Source organism: Drosophila miranda, chromosome XR (assembly GCF_003369915.1).
Source record: "Drosophila miranda strain MSH22 chromosome XR, D.miranda_PacBio2.1, whole genome shotgun sequence".
Taxonomy (NCBI): domain Eukaryota; kingdom Metazoa; phylum Arthropoda; class Insecta; order Diptera; family Drosophilidae; genus Drosophila; species Drosophila miranda.
Window position 1 is genome coordinate 7368967 of NC_046674.1, and position 16980 is coordinate 7385946.

Genomic DNA, 16980 nt, shown 5'->3' on the forward strand with positions numbered 1-16980 from the left:
TTGGAAGCGTGGATGGGGTGGCATAGCCAATGTAATTGAATTTGTTTCTTGTGGCTATAATAATGATCCGATCTGGACCAGATTCGGCAATCTGATATACATGGTCAGACGAGAATCTGATATACATGGACAGACGAGAACACCTTTATAAATTGGTCCCCAGATTGGAAGCGCGATATTGTAAGGGATTCGATTAATTTTGATTATGTTGGCACTGTGTTGCTCCTCACGAAGGGTTTGCGAGACGAGATCATGCCCCAGGTATACCAAAAGTGAAAATTTCGTTATTCAGGCGCCACCCGGCCATATCGTTTAGGCCAACACCAGAATGGGATTCAGTGAAAGTGAATGATTTGCGGCTTTTCCACAACCAAATGGGATGGCCTCCGAGGCGGAAAGTAGGGCGCCCAATCCCATTCCCGCAACCAAGTGAAACACATGAATTTGTTTGTTTTTCCATCCTTTTCCTTTTGTTACGTTTTATTTATCCGTTGGTTTTGTTTAGCATTTTCAAACATTTTTTGCTTTTGTTTTGTTCTTCACTTTTGTTTAGTATCTATACCCGACAAAAAAGTTAAATTTTGTTCGTTTCAATTTCTACCACTACGGCGCATCGTCTATCATCGGGATCCTATCCTATCGTATCCTCCCGCACTCACCCGATCATCTTTCGATCATCTTTCGGTTTCTTTTTCTTTTCCTTTTTCGGTTTCAGTTTCAGTTGCAGTTTCCTCGTTTACACTAAATTAACTTTTCAAGTAGGACTTTTTGCTTTTCATTTCCATGGTTTATCTCTTTCTCTCTCTTGCTTTTCGCCTTCTCATATCCATATCCATATCCATATTCATATCAACATTCTCTTTTGCTTACAAATATAAATATATATAATTTAAGCTTTTGTTACGTTCAAGGACTTCCTTTTGTGTGTAGAAACTGTACGTTTTCGTTATCGGTTATCGTTTTCTGTGACAAAGTATCCAAAATCCTATGCAAAGGTTAACTAAATAAATGCCTTCCCCTAACAGAACTCTGAATATAATATATAATGCCTTCATCTTTGCGTGGTGTGTTAAATGGTGGTGTTAAATGGATGCACTGCACTTTTTAAAAAAACAATTTATTACATTACAAAACGATTTGCGATTTACGCTCGTGGATCGTGGTTCGTGGAACAATATTCTAACTTATAGTGTCTTCTGTTTTGCTTCCGTTTCTGTTTCTTTGCTTCGTTAATATTCCATTTAGATAGTTTTATAAATATATATTGTATATGTATATAGACTTAGAGTACAAAGTTCTCAGACCCGACCCCACGCTTTCGCTACGCCTATTCTGCCTGAATATCTATATCCCTTAGATACACTAGAGGGGGGTACAGCGTGTGTTCTTGAGAATTTCTAACTAACTTAGGAGGCAACACAAATCCCACCTGAGAAGACAACGCAAATATCGCAATGCAATCGAAAATCTACATCAATTCGGGAGGCTGTCAATAAATCTGCAAGTTAAATAATATATATAAACCGGTATATACATATATATATGTATATATATATATATATACTACCTTTTTTTTGTTTCTTTTTGGGACTCAACAGCACACTACAACTGTACCGAATCTGTATTTGCGGAGGGGAATCTTTGAGACTGCTTTATGGAGAAAAGAAGTGTGTGAATGTGAATGTTTCTGGTGTGGTGGTGTCGTGGTGTGGCTATCTCTATATAACTCTAGATCCCCGCTATAGACAGAACTGCCTGATCTGATCTGGGGATACAATCATTTCCGTCTTCCTTATACATATATAGAAGGATGCCTCATTCCAACATTCCTTACAGAGTCTATATAGCAGCTAAGTGTACGACGTACATGTTCCACAGTCTCTCCGCCTACTCCTACTGCTACTCCTACTCCTACTCCTATGCCATACAGCTCTCGAGGTTGTCTTTTTTCTTATATACATTATCCAGATATATAGTACAGTATAGGGGGGATATATGCCTGTCAACCTGTTTCAACTTTATGCTTACAAATTCTAGAATTTCTGTCTGTCTGTCTGTTTGTGTGTTTGTGTGTGTGTGTGTGTGTGTGCTGCTGGCTGGCCCTGGGGTTAAAATTAAAAAACAACGTGTACACCGCTACATAAATAAATCCTTAGCCATCCTTAGCCGTTAACAGATCCTCCTGCCGCTGCTCTTTCCGGTCCTGCTCCTGCTCCTGCCCCTCCTCTTTCTGCTGCTGCTGTTGCTTACTGCGCCTTGGCCTTGCGCAGATAGGCGGCCTGATCCTCTGACTGAGTGCCGCCCGATGAGGAGATGTGGTCCACCGGCTGCTTGACCGCATTCTGGCCGGCGAGAGTGGCAGCCATGCGACGGCTCTTGTTGCCGCCCGGCGACAGGTACACCTTATAGAAGAATCGCGCGAATAGGACAAAGTAGCTAAAGTACATGGCAATGGAGAGGTTGATGTTGCGCTGCGAGATGTTGCACGACTGTGTGCCGTGGGTCTTCAGGAAGCCATTGGCCCACACATTGATCGCACACCCGATGATCATCTGCGTCAGCTGCAGGGACGTGATGATCATGGCGATGAAGCGCGGTGGATTGAAGCGGGCAGCCTTCAGTGCATAGTAGCTGTACATCACCGAGTGCACGCAGTAGTTCATAACGATGAACCAGCGCGCCGAGCTGGTGTACTCCGTGTAGCTGAACCACGAGTAGATCAGCACGGTGATGTGGTGGTACCAGTGCAGGAAGATAAGCGGCTGCTTGCGCAGCACTATGAATATCGTGTCCCCCAGCTCCGGCAGCTTGCTGAGCACAAACAGCCAGGTCCAGAATCCGCACACGCGATCTTGCTCGATGTAGCTGTCGTTGCGGGGAGAGAGAACAGGGGGTGAAATATCGGTCGCAATCGAAAGGGGAGCACAATCCACCTAATCCACCCAATCAAGTTTCAACAGCTCTGGGGTTCATTGTATGCAAAAGCAACCTTGAATCTGATTGCGGATCGGTGATTGGGGATTGGTACTAACCTGGGCACACAGACAGAGTGGAAAAGTCCGTAGTGACGGAGCACATGGAGCAGTTCCGGCGCCGTGCGGGCAGCACCCATGATGCTGAACATCGCCAGCATTGTGTTCCATATGATGAGCGGGCCACGAAGCTGAAATCTGCAACAAGAACAATGAGAATGTTTAATAAATATCCACATACATACGTAGGTTAGAAGAAAGCACTTCCTAAATTCTAGAAGTTTCTCCAAAGCGGAGTGTAGTTCTCTCTCTCTCTCTCTCTCTAGGGAACACTCAATATTTACCCAAAGCCAATAATAACCGAGAAATCGCACATGAAAATACAACAGCGAACCAAAGCCGAAAGTCAACAAAACCTTTGAAAATTTTTCAATTATATTGCCTATTTTGCCTGTGTGGGGGCCAACAGGGATCGGGCCCAAACGAGCGTGACAGTCAAAGATCAAGTGCTTTATGTACTATATATACTGTATATATTTGTGCAATGCAATGACAGCACTAGCGACGGCCCAACCCCCTTTTCCAACCGTGGAAAAAAGGTCACCGCAAAGTGAAACTCCGAGTGAAGTTTGCTCAAGTAATTGACCGCCAAAATGATCGTTCCAGTGATCAGGGGGGCTATAATCCCAGACAGAAATCATTCTATAAAACTGACTACTGGCTGGAGCTTAGAGCAGCGTGTGGTTGTCGGTTGTTAGGTCACTTTATGATGTACCTATCACGATCGTTCGATGCATTTTTAGACATTGTTTTGTCACGAGATCGTGCCCCAGATTGTATACCCTTCAGGAAGGACAGAAACAGCCAAACAGCCACACAGATTAATAATGACTTTTAACGACTTCCAGCTTCCGGCATCAACATATGTATTTATGAATTTCTTGAATTGTTTGGAAAAATGTTGGGCAAGGTCAAAGAAACGCCTCGATAACCTTCTTGCCCTCAAAGCAATTGCAGAAACAATCAAATCAGCCTGCCACGTGCCTCCACCATACGAGTTTTGTAGAGGCATGGAGGAGGGAATCCATTAAAATTTCTTTGATTTTCGTTTTGCCCAAGACAGGTTTCGAATTTTAATGATCGCACAGCACCGCACCACTTGAGAGTTCTCTGAAAGAAGAAGTTTTTTGGGGTTCTGGGAACGGAAAGCGGGAAACGGGAAACGGAGTGAATCACAGACATTGTCTGACGGGCGATATCAGTCAACGACGTTAGTCTAGCTGAATCACGGCCCCATTCACAACATACCCTTTCGAGTATTGCTTTGCGTTAATCGGCAAAAATTAGTAATGAAATAGTGCGCAATCTATGAGAATTAGCCTCTTAACGGCAGACTAATCAGCGAACCCAAACCCTTATCGATCCCAGCCAATCGGCCAGTCAGCCATAAATTACTCATAAAAAAAATCATTCCACACACACACACACACACTAACACGCAAACACCTGGCCAAAAACACACAGAAAAATACCTGTGATAAGAGAGAATGTGGGAATAGTTTTTGGGCCGCGTGATTCTTAGCACCAAAAAAACAAAAAAAAAAACCACCACCTGTTCAGAGAAAAGAAAATCTGTCCCGTCGCATAATCTCACAGAAAAGTACATATGTATGTATTTGTTCTCATTATTAAAATCGCCACCAACTCCAACAACATAGAAACAAAAACAAAACAAAAAAACAATTGCGATCGATAGCGAGAAATTACGAAACGCCGCCAGCCGCCAGACGCCATAAAAAAGGAAAGATTTTTGTGCGGCGTAGTGCAAGACGATTGTGGCATACAAAAAGCTCACTCAAATTTGCGAGCCCAGCCAACAACGGATTTGCATAGCTATAAGTGTCCCCCTACCTACAACCCCACCCCACCCCACCACACTGTAATAGACAATTAAGCTGCGTTTCTCTACACATGTGTATGTGTGTGTGTGTGTGTTTGTGTTTTTCATTCTGGAAGCGGAAATGTTCAACTAAAGAAACTAAAGAATTGAAATTCCTTGTGCTCTGAATACCAGTTTAAGATTTTCTTAAGCAGTCATTTCCATTAATCACAATTAAGCTCAATTCCCAGGAGAGAGGAAACACACGCACACACGCACACACGCACACACACACACACACACTACTACTAGCAAGCTGAGTTGGAAGGAGGCCTAAGCATTGCCAGGCGCCGAGCGGACAGGGCTGCTTCGGCCATAAGGAAGAGGACTGGTGCCCCGAGTGCCCCGGCATTGCCATATGCCACAGGTTCAATGCTGGAGGCAGCGGCGTCCTGGGAAGTTCCCTGGAGAGGATGCGGAAGGAACAGTCGGAGTAGCCCCAACAGTCACCTGTCTGTAAATTGTGTCTTTGTTGAGACCAGGCAAAATCAACGAAAGGAAGGTTCACTCTTGGTTCCTGCTCGCTCCCATTGCTCTCCTGCCCGAAAAGCCGCCCCAGAAAAGGCTTCGAAAAGCTTCGTTTCGCCTGCACTAACAATTCCCAACTGGTTCTAGCGGCCAGTGCATCAGCTGCCGGCTGCAGGGCCTGTGAATCTTCGTGCCTGAAATTAATGAGTAAGGAAAACCAATCCGCCTTGCTAATCGCTTGGTAGTATTTGGCTTCTAGGCAAAGGGGCGGCCCTCAGAAGCCGCTCCCTTGAGGCCTAAATTTTTGCACGGGCACAGGTCGCCCCCTGCTTTGCCGGCACGGCCCCTCCCATTTGGCGGCAGGAACCGGCACCTACTTTTGTGTCGGGGAACGCTGCTGGATGGGGGGGGGACCACCGCCGCCGGTTGGAGTGTTTGCGATCTGCCCGATAAAACATATATTTCATAATTTGCCGAATAATCGCGACTGACGGTGGACATCTTTTTATACCCGATACTCAAAATGAGTATTGGGGTATATTAGATTTGTGGTAAAAGTGGATGTGTGTAACGTCCAGAAGGAATCGTTTCCGACCCCATATTCTTGATCAGCATCAATAGCCGAGTCGATTGAGCCCTGTCTGTCTGTCCGTCCCTATGAGCGCCTAGTGCTCAAAGACTATAAGAGCTAGAGCAACGACATTTTGTATTCAAACTTCTGTAATATGTCACTTTTGCACGTATATTTCAAAATTTCGCGCCAGTCCCTTCCGCCCCCGCAAGGACGAAAATCTGTGGCATCCACAATTTCGACGGTACGAGAAAACTAAAAACGCAGAATCGTAGAAGATGACTATATCATCTAGAGTGCAAAATCTGAACCAGATCGTATAATTATTATAGCCAGAATCAAGAAAACAATTTCATTCTTTCTCGCTCTGTCTCTCTCTAACACACAGGTTTCATGGTCGGTTTTGCCAATTGCAAAATATGAGTTCAAGGATCTCAGAACCTATAAGAGCCAGGGCAACCAATTTTGGTATCCACACTCCTGTGATATCGGCCCTTGACCGTTTTGTATCAAAATTTCGCCACACCCCCTTCCGCCCCCGCAAAGGACGAAAATCTGGGGCATCCACAAATCTCAGAGACTATTAAGGCTAGAGTAACCACTATAAAACGTATATCTCAAAATTTCGCCCCACCCCCTTCCGCCTACACAAAGGACGAAAATCTGTTGCATCCACAATATTGCACATTCGAGAAAACTAAAAACGCAGAATCATAGATAATGACCATATCTATCAGATTGCTAAATCTGGATCAGATCAGATCATTTTTATAGCCAATAGGAACAAATCAATTTGCAGTGGCTACGCAGCGCCCGACGTCACGCTCAGACTGATTTTCTGTCTCTCTCGCACGCACTCTTTGTCGTGTCGTTTAATATTAGCGGCGTCTGCCGGAGGAGAGCCATACTGACTTAGTATCGGGTATAACCGTAGAGTTGCGGTGTCCGCAGCAACTCACAACGTTCCCCCTCGTTTGTTTTCTTCTGTGCGGTGGTGTGTGGAACTTTCTTTTCTTTCAGCGAAAAATTGCATAAGCAAAGAGAGGAGAGGAAATTTCGCAGAGAAAGAGTGAAAACCGGTATTTGGCAAAACATATAAACAAAAGAAGGCTTGAAAGAGCGGAGTCAGAAAGGGAGATAGAGAGAGAGCATTATGCAAGCCCCAAAGCAACAAATATTGTCCAATTGATTGTTGTCTGTTGTCTGGGGTTGACGGCGGGGTCTCGGCTTTACCAGGGTTGTCGCGGGTCTTTGGTTTGGTTTAGTTTTTGGCTTGGGCGATGGTTTTACAGGTTGATTTTTGCATATGTATGCATGTAAATATATGTATATGTATATGCATGTACCCCCGATATATAGCCAGACATTGTCTCACTTTTAGTTTTCTTTTGTTTCTGTTTTGTGTTTTTTTTTTTGCAACCTTTTTTTGCTTGTGGCTTGCAAAAATTTCGAGTGGGACTGGAACTACGATTATGTTGTGGCATTAATTAAGTTTTTGCTCTTTCGGTTGAATTTTATATTCATTATAATTATTATTCATTATACTTTGGGGTTCACAGACCACCAGATGATTGGTGGGTCTCAGAGGCATTGACCAAGTTTTTTTATCGTTAACTGCTTTTATCCAAGTTGTGAAAGGCTTACGAAAGTCAAATATGATAGGTAAGTGGGTTCAAGGGTCGCATAGTCGAGTCGAGTTCTGCAGAAAGAAAGATCTAAGGCCTAAAAGAGGTTCCATGATCTATTAGTGGCGCTTATTGTATGTTTATCCCTTATTAACCTCATTAATCTTGTCTATCAGGTGATCATCCGCTAATTAATGCTGATATCTCTCACATGAACTCCCTTTGACCCGATGAACCATTGCTCCATTTGATATCCGGAAGCTTATTTCCCTCAATCTTTATTCTGTATGATATGATTGTGTGTATTGACTGTAAGCGGGAGGGACACGACACCCAGGTGCCAGGTGCCAGGTGCCAGGTGCCAGGGTCCCGGTTCCAGATTCCAGGTGCATCACAAACACACAAAAACGACAGAATTTCGATCAACAGAAATCCCAAAGAAATACAAAATTTAGTAGCTACGAAAAAAAACCAGTTGGTGCTTCCAACGAAAACAGGTGGAAAGTAAAAGTGTAAATGTGGCATGATTCCAGAGCGAGAGGGAGAGGGAGACAGAGAAAGATGGTGAAGAGGAAACGAGAGCAAAGGGCAGACGGGCCGACAGACAGACTCTCTTTCGGCGGTGAGAGCTTTCGTTGCGGAAGATCCACAGACCAAAGACAAACACAGAGGGAAAGAGAGCCTATAAAGAAATTCGGTTTTTTGTTGACATACTTTAACCAGATTTGCTCGTCACTCCTTCCATTTCCACGTCTGTTGCTTTAACGGTTGTTGTTAATTTCTTGTTTAATATATACACATACACATACACCTGTATGTATGTATGTGTGTGTGTGTGCACATTCCTATAAAGTAGTATCAAGTAACGGGCAAAAGCAAAGTCAATTCAAATGAAGTTTCACTTTCTGGCGTTGATTTCCTTCCCTTTAGCTTTGTGGCATTTTGTTGTCCACTAAATGCTGCCTTGTAATTGCTAATTGCAAGTTTAATTGCAATTGTTGAACTCGAACAACCGACAACCCCTCGACACCTTCCCCCCACCCAACACCGCCCACCGCAAGACTCGACCCCAAAGTCAAGTCAAGTCATCGCTGCGCAGCGCTGCAATTACCTACTCGTATTGATTCACAAATTGTTATACAATTGTTGCAATTCAATTGCAAAACTTCCGCATATTCGCGTTTCCCTTAGTCATTTTCTGGAGGAGCTTGCGTGATGGAAGGACATCATTATAGCCCAGAGAAAAGGTGGCTTAAATGGCGAGGGGTAAACCATGTACAGCGCACACTTATGGAGTTCCGATTAACTCATTTGCTGATAAAAATAAAACGGAGAAATTTCACAGGCCACGGCCATGGGAATGACTCAATCCATCAAAATATATATACATATAATACGATATGTGTTTGTGTGTGTGTAGAAAAGGAAAACCCCCGGCATATACTCATCTTTTGTTTACAGATAACTTCGAATGTACGCCCATTGGTTCGATCTCCCTAAAAGTGGAGACACACCGCACCACACTCAAAGTCTAAGGTTCGCAAACACACACACACACACACACAAAGGGGAACAGGGACAGAGGTCAACAGAGTTTACCTAACAAGTGATAAAATGTTACACATTAAAGCAAAAATAGTTCGCAACACTTTAAAAGATAGTTGGACGTTGGATATGCAATGACTGCGTCAATGAACTCAGCCACCGACCGAGGGGCGCTGCCGCATGTCGCGCGAAACCGATTGCAAGCTTGCGGAGACATACAGCAGGTTCTCTTTCTATTTGCAGCTTTTCGAATTCGTTCAGTGTACATCCAGTGGATGCTCAAGGAAAAAATGGCCATAATAAAAAGAAAAACATTTAGATTTAAACATTAAAAATGTACTACAATAAAAAGTAACGTACACTTTAAAATAAACGCAATGTATTCAACCTGTAGGAAATATATTAATCTTAAAATGTATGTGAAAGCATTATCTCTTTACGAATATTGTATTCGTAAACACGCTTTAATCTAAGTTTAACTATTTTAACCTCAGTGCTTTTTTCTCTGGGTGTAGAATAGCTACAAAAAGGGAATGTACTGCCTGGTAGTACAGTCATCATGTCATGTCATGTCCTGTCCCCAGTCCCCAGTCCCCAGTCAACCCCCCCAGTAACCCTAACACGGGGAACGGAACCGGGACACACCCACTTCTTGCATGTCTTGTACGCGCTCCCCCTCTGGAGAAGGAGAAGCAGAAGGTTCCGTGTGTACTTTGTACCTCAAACGGTATGGTATGGTATGGTATGGTATGGTATGGTATGTAGGGTAGGTATGTAAACCGGCGTACGATATCGTACTGTATTGGTTTGCACCGCAGTTCTAATCAGTTTAATGACTTTAATGGCTGTTCTGTTTGAAACACCACTTCGGTGGTGTTGCTTTGGGGCTGCAGTGTGTCCAGTAACCCAATTCTACGTGTAGTTCGCTCTTTAAATATATGCACTAAATGAATGTTCAAATGCAGCGATGGGATACGTACAGTACAAGCCCTCCATCGACGGAAAGCTCTCAAGTTTCAAGTGATACAAATTGGTACAGGCAAGCCGATCCGCTGATGGAAAGAGACCACTGTATGCCTCTGTATGCTTTACAATCAATCCCTCGCACATTTTTTCTTCTGAATCATGGCACAAATGATATCATAAGCAATTACGACCGGCCAGCCGAACAGTACTAAAAATATGTGTGTGGGGGGCATAAACACGAGTATAGTGTGTTTGGGGAGCGCTTTGCCTGGCCTGGGGCAATGTGGCTGTGGCGTGTTCGGATGATAAGGCGGCGGTGGCGGGCACCACAACAATGTTCATCCATACACACGCCGACAAACAGACGGACGGATGGCCTTTTCCGCGCTGAAGCCTCGTGGAGCATGGAGACAGTCAGTCCAGTCCACTGATAACGGAGCCGAACAGACCGCTGTCTATACCTATACCGTGTAGGTATGTGCATAGCGATACAGCAGTTGCGATTTGATATCTACACCGAATCTGTGCACACAAACACGAAATCACAGAGCCTCAGAAGACTCGAAATCAAAAAATTAAGAGTACGCACGTGGAAGAGGGGTTACAACACCCCCGCCCTCCCAAAAAGATGACGCAGTTTGGTTTGAGATCCAACAATCCCCCCCATACCGCTGCATTTTGGATTGTTGCGTTCAATTCACACCTTTCTGTACTTTTTTTTGATGGCTTTCGTCTCCGTGCGACATGTGCGTAAATATTTAAACGGCATCGCATCGCATCGCATCTCCACAAAACATTCAAGTGTAAAGTAAAGTTAACAACAACAAAAATAGCCGACAGATCCATCCATCCATCCATCCATCCATAGACCCAATCCAATCCAAGGGCCAAGGGCCAAGCCTCTGTGCAACTCAAAGGGCGCGTGTGTGTGCATTGGAATGTCTCTCTGAATATTGCACTAGACTCGTAAACAAATATTTTCGGCTTGGAGTGGAGAAAAGGTTGAAGATTAAGGGGAGTGAAATTAAAAGTGGCTTGAAACCATCCAAAAACAGTTCACAGACAAGACGTGCAAATTATGATCTAACAAAACAAAAACGTGGGGGAACGTTGTGAGTTGCTGCGGCGACCGCAACTCTACATTTATGTATACCCGATACATAGTCAGTATGGCTACATTGAGCGACAATGTGTGCGTGCGGGAGAGACAGAAAACGTGTCTGAACATGTCGTCGGGCGCTGCGTAGCCACTGCAAATTAATCTGTTCCTTTTGGCTATAAAATGATCCGATCTGATCCAGATCAGCAATCTCATAGATACGTTCATTCTCTATGATTGTGCGTATCTTGTATTCTCGTATCTTCAATATTGTGGATGCCACAGATTTTCGTCCTTTGCGGGGGCGGAAGGGGGTGTGGCGAAATTTTGAAACAAACTAGTCAAGGTCCGATATCTCATAAGTGTGGATAAAAAATTTGGTTGCTCTAGCTTTTATAGTCTCTGAGATCTAGGAACTTATATTTTGCAATAGGCAAAGCCGACCATGAAACCTGTGTGTTAGAGAGAGACAGAGCGAGATAGAATGAAATTGTTTTCTTGATTCTGCCTATAATAATTATACGATCTCGTTCAGATTTTACACTCTAGAACATATAGTCATCCTCTACGATACTGCTTTCTGTACTTTTCTGTTTTCTCGTATCTTTGAAATTGTGGATCCCAAAGATTTTCGCCATTTGTGAGGGCGGAAGTGGGCGGAGCAAAGTTTTGAAATATACTTTTAACAGTGACATATCACAGAAGTCTGGATACAAAACGTCGTTGCTCTAGCTCTTATAGTCTTTGAGCACTAGGCGCTGATAGGGACGGACAGACGGACGGACGGACAGACGGACAGACAGACAGACGGACAGACAGACAGACGGACAGACAGACATGGCTCAATGGACTCGGCTATTGATGATCAATAATATATATACTTTATGGGGTCGGAAACGATTCCTTCTGGACGTTACACACATCCATTTTCACCACAAATCTAATATACCCCAATACTCATTTTGAGTAGCGGGTATAACAAAATAGCCTGGAGTTTGGGAGGCCATACATGGCATGTCACGAGCGTAACTTAATTTGGCCACAAATCTTGATGACGACAATTAGAAATACAGGGACAGGGAGACGCAGCAGAGAGAAAACAAAAGGCAAACAACGCCAGAATTAAAACGAAACGAAACGAAACAATCGTCGAACACGAATACCCCCCAATTGAATCAATCGCAGCAGACAATCAGATGATGGTTTGCTTAAAATTTCCTCGAAAATTGCAGGAATGAAATGTTTTTAAAAGGTTTGGAATTAGTTGTCGTTTCCTTTCGGTTTTATCTCTGGCTCTTTGCATGTTCCGCCCGCTGTGTAAATCCTTTTCCCGTGATTTTTATTCGCAAGTGGAAGTGTGATTTGGCATTCGATTACCGGGAATTGTCCGGCGGAGTGGAGTGGAGTGGACTCTCGAGTGGCGGCATGCCTTGACGGCTTAAAATTAAGAGATTGATTAACTGTAATCTTATATAATTACATGACGGTGGTATGGTGGAACTCAGCGGCTGACCGCGATTACAACAATCAATCGCAGCACACTTGTGTGCTGGCAACAAATCAGACGAGAAATTTAATTAAATGACAGCAACGAAAATGCAAATCAAAGGGTACTGATTCTCTACTGATACCCGACCGAAGGATACCCACTAAAAGATAATAAGAGCTATACATACATATTTAGAAACCTTTCGGTATTCAAAACTCTGCTAAACGGATATGCCAATACACTGCACTCTACACTCTACATTTAAATAATTGCCAGCCTCGTAAAATGGGAGTTCAATATACCCATATTCGCTGAGAGTACCCTGCATAAATATGTAGTTATGGCTCTCCTCTCAGAAAATTGAATGAAGTCAGCAGCCAGGCAAGCAGGGAGGCAGCAGTCTGCAGTTTGAGCGAGATAGAACTATTGCCTTTTGCCGGTAACTACCGCACATCGTACTGTGTTCTGTAGAGGGAGACAGAACAGCACTAAACTACCGTTCGTTGCCAGATGCTGCTACTGCTGCTGGTCAAAGTCAAATTTCTATGTGGGCGTTGGAGATGTGTGAGCTTGCAATTAGTGGAGGGAAACAAAGGTTCGGTTCTTCCATCCCACAAGGGAGAGAAGATAGATGGTCAGAGAGAGAGAGAGAGAGAGAGACAGAGAGGGGTAGAGAGAGGGCTGCCGCTCCAAGTCAAGGTTCAAGCAATGCAAAAGTTCTTGAGGCATGCGAATAATGCAGACTCTGCATCGAATGCATAAGATGGGAGCTGGCAGGGAACACATGTTTCTCTTGTTTTGATGGTATATAAGACTCACCTTGGACGATTTTGCATAAAGTGCTGACCACCGAATATCACAAGCATATAGATGCCGCAGTAGTAGAACACCCATGTCCAGTTCTCCAGCATCCATTTGCGTGTCCGCTGGTGTATGAAATCGTTCTCGAAATCGAAAATATACGAGTAGTTGGGCGTCACACTTATGTCCATGTTAATCATTTTGGTGGGTGTGGTGGGTGGTCTTCTGCGTTGCGTCGCTGGTGGTGTTTATGTTTGGATCGGGTTCTGGCTATGGTTCTGGTTCAAGTTAAGCTGTGGGGAGAGTAGATTTCAGATTCTCGATTAGATTGGTTTGTACTGTATATTGTATAATGTTACACGATGCCTTGCATTTTAATTCCACTCTCGGAATGGGGAACTTTTACAACCCAACCCGTTTTTCTAGGCTTCAACTTAAAGTGCGCGCATAAATTTCCCTCGGACCGAACTCAGATTACGACCTTCCTTTCCCCTTTGGTCCACCACCTGACACCTCCTTCCCATGGATTCCATTGATTTTGCAAAAATAAATCCGTTCTCCCACCAGCATCAACATCAGCACTCTCTCCCTCTATCTCGCTCTGCCGCCTGCAGACGCCCGCACAAGTGCATCCCATTCATGAATGGCGTGGCGCACACTTTATGGTCATCTTCCTTTTCACACCTCACCATCATCTCGCCGTGCGTACATACATATGTAGATACACAAACAACTATCACTAGAGGGGCAGGCAGGCAGGCGATTGGGTGGGTGGTGTGGTGGTGGTGGTGGTGGGAGAGCGACAGTCTGGTGGCCATCTCTCTCTCGTGCGAAAAAGAACTTTAAGAGAGTGCACATAAGCAGGTGCCGGTGGCAGCGGGCTGCCAGCAGAAGGGAGTGGAAGGGACCGGAGGGAGGGGAAATATGCCTAATTGCATGCCAGACACGCGACTTCACACACATGCCACACACATACTCTATCTCACTCTCACACAAACGCAGTCATTTCAATTTGTTGTAAGCTTCGCTTTTAACGGCAGCCAAGCACCGCAAAGCTTTAACATATCCGGTTTTTTTTCGCCAGTAGCTGCGCGAGCGCTTTCATAAATTTCTAGTGAAATTTTTGAACGTGGGCCCTAGCGGTTTTTGGGACTGTTTTATTTTATGCTTTGAAAAAACATCACACCATTATTTATGCCGGAGCTCTGCTCCCCTCTCTTTCTCTCTCCCACACACTCATCTACATATGTTGCAAAAAACACGCGTTCTGTTTTACATTCATCTTCTTGCTCTTGTTTGCTCGTTCTCTCTCTCCCATTTTTTCAGTCGAAATGTGATGCTACGAATACGATGTAATCGATTTAAACACACAAACATGGAATATGTACGGATAAAAATACACGTTAAATCAGCAAAAAGCCTGGCGAATTCTCTGCTCTCTTTCACTCTCTTTTATCTTGCGACAGCATCGTGCAGTCTCAACAGGAAACAAAAAAAAACGAAGCAAAACCACCACAAAAAAACATCAACGAGTGCACCGGCGACACGAGATAGGATTGGAATTGGGAACATTTGTAACTAAAACAAACACTGTTCTACCGATATTTACTTTCGAACTGATATTATTCGCAATATCAATATGCCCTGCGAAAGCCAAATTTGTTATTGGGCGTTCAACGCACGAGCTACACTTTTATACACTTTTTCCCCAGTAACTCTCTCTCTGGCGGCACGCAACGGCCCGCGAAAACGGTCTGCACGGGGTGGAATCGAAAAAATAATGCGGCGAGCGGTGGGTGGCAAGGCCATTCATTTTGCCGCTCTGTTTTGTGCTTAACCCACTTAGCCCCCCTCAATAAGACAGGTGAACCACTTCGGTTCAACCGCGAGAAATAATACTGTTTGTAAAATCTTTCTGAAGATCCATCCCACCCTTCCTCCTTAATTACAAAAAAAAACTCTATAATTGCACCTGAATTGCGCTTAAAGCTTCATAATTTTCGTAGGAATATTCAAATACCCGCCTGGTCAAAAATGGGTTAATTAGTCGGAGATCGTATTCCTCAATTTTGATATTCTGTCTTATATAACTTTATAACTAGGACCTTCAGCGATAAAAATTGAATTTTATTCGTCTGATGGATCGATTTTGTACAACATTGGTTAGTTTTAAGGACTCCCCTTTATTAGATTGCGTCTAAGATACGGTTTAAACTACTAAGGCCAACAAAAAACGAGGTGGAACGTTGTGAGTTGCTGCGGACACCGCAACTCTACAGTTATACCCGATACTAAGTCAGTATGGCTCTCCTCCGGCAGACGCCGCTAATATTAAACGACACGACAAAGAGTGCGTGCGAGAGAGACAGAAAATCAGTCTGAGCGTGACGTCGGGCGCTGCGTAGCCACTGAAAATTGATTTCTTGCTTTTGGCTACAAAAATGATCCGATCTGATCCAGATTCAGCAATCTGATAGACATGGTCATTATATATAGATATGGATGCAACAGATTTTCGTCCTTTGTGGGGGCGGAAGGGGGTGGGGCGAAATTCTGAGATATACGTTTTATAGTGAGATCTAACAGAAGTGCGGATAGTCTCTGAGATTTGTGGATCCCCAGAATTTTCGTCCTTTGCGGGGGCGAAAGGGGGTGTGGCGAAATTTGGACACGAAACGGTCAAGGTCCGATATCACAGGAGTGTGGATACCAAATTTGGTTGCTCTGGCTCTTATAGGTTCTGAGATCCTTGAACTCATATTTTGCAATTGGCAAAACCGACCATGAAACCTGTGTGTTAGAGAGAGACAGAGCGAGAAAGAATGAAATTGTTTTCTTGATTCTGGCTATAATAATTATACGATCTGGTTGAGATTTTACACTCTAGAACATATAGTCATCCTCTACGATTCTACGTTTTTGGTTTTATCGTATCTTTAAAAATGTAGATGCCACAGATTTTCGTCCTTTGTGGGGGCGGAAGTGGGCGGGGCGAAGTTTTGAAATATACTTGTAGCAGTGACATATCACAGAAGTCTGGATCCAAAACATCGTTGCTCTAGATCTTATAGTCTTTGAGCACTAGGCGCTGAAGGGGACGGACAGACGGACGGACGGACGGACGGACAGACAGGGCTCAATCGACTCGGCTATTGATGCTGATCCAGAATATATATACTTTATGGGGTCGGAAACGATTCCTTGTGGACGTTACACACATCCACTTTTACCACAAATCTAATATACCCCAATACTCATTTTGAGTATCGGGTATAATTAGAGCGTGTAACAACATTGTTGCAGGTCAACAGGATTCAGCTACGGTTATGGACATTTGTATATCCTATATCCTTAGATAATTTAACAAGTCTCTTTTCCAAGCTGCTTTGAAACTTAAATTATACCTTTTCCATATATAGTAGATATCTCGAGCCCAATACCAATTCTGGGTCTCCTTAAGAAGACCATTAACTGCAAATTTCGTTGAGATAGAATGAGACTGACT

General features: G+C 43.9%; 1 protein-coding gene and 1 non-coding gene across 2 annotated transcripts; one reads left to right on the forward strand and one right to left on the reverse strand.

The window, feature by feature from the left end:
* Nucleotides 1-684: 684 nt before the first annotated feature.
* Nucleotides 685-15255, reverse strand: LOC108152915 (elongation of very long chain fatty acids protein 6). The gene is made up of 4 exons (XM_017282592.2): nucleotides 15085-15255; nucleotides 13494-13768; nucleotides 3033-3170; nucleotides 685-2865 (listed from the first exon to the last, which is right to left on the reverse strand). The coding sequence occupies exons 2-4, from the start codon at nucleotides 13673-13675 to the stop codon at nucleotides 2247-2249; spliced, it is 939 nt and encodes a 312-aa protein (XP_017138081.1). The 5' UTR covers nucleotides 13676-13768; nucleotides 15085-15255; the 3' UTR covers nucleotides 685-2246.
* On the forward strand, nucleotides 5570-5784 carry LOC117186845. The gene has a single exon (XR_004471719.1). It is a non-coding gene; the product is annotated as a U12 minor spliceosomal RNA (small nuclear RNA).
* Nucleotides 15256-16980: the final 1725 nt, after the last annotated feature.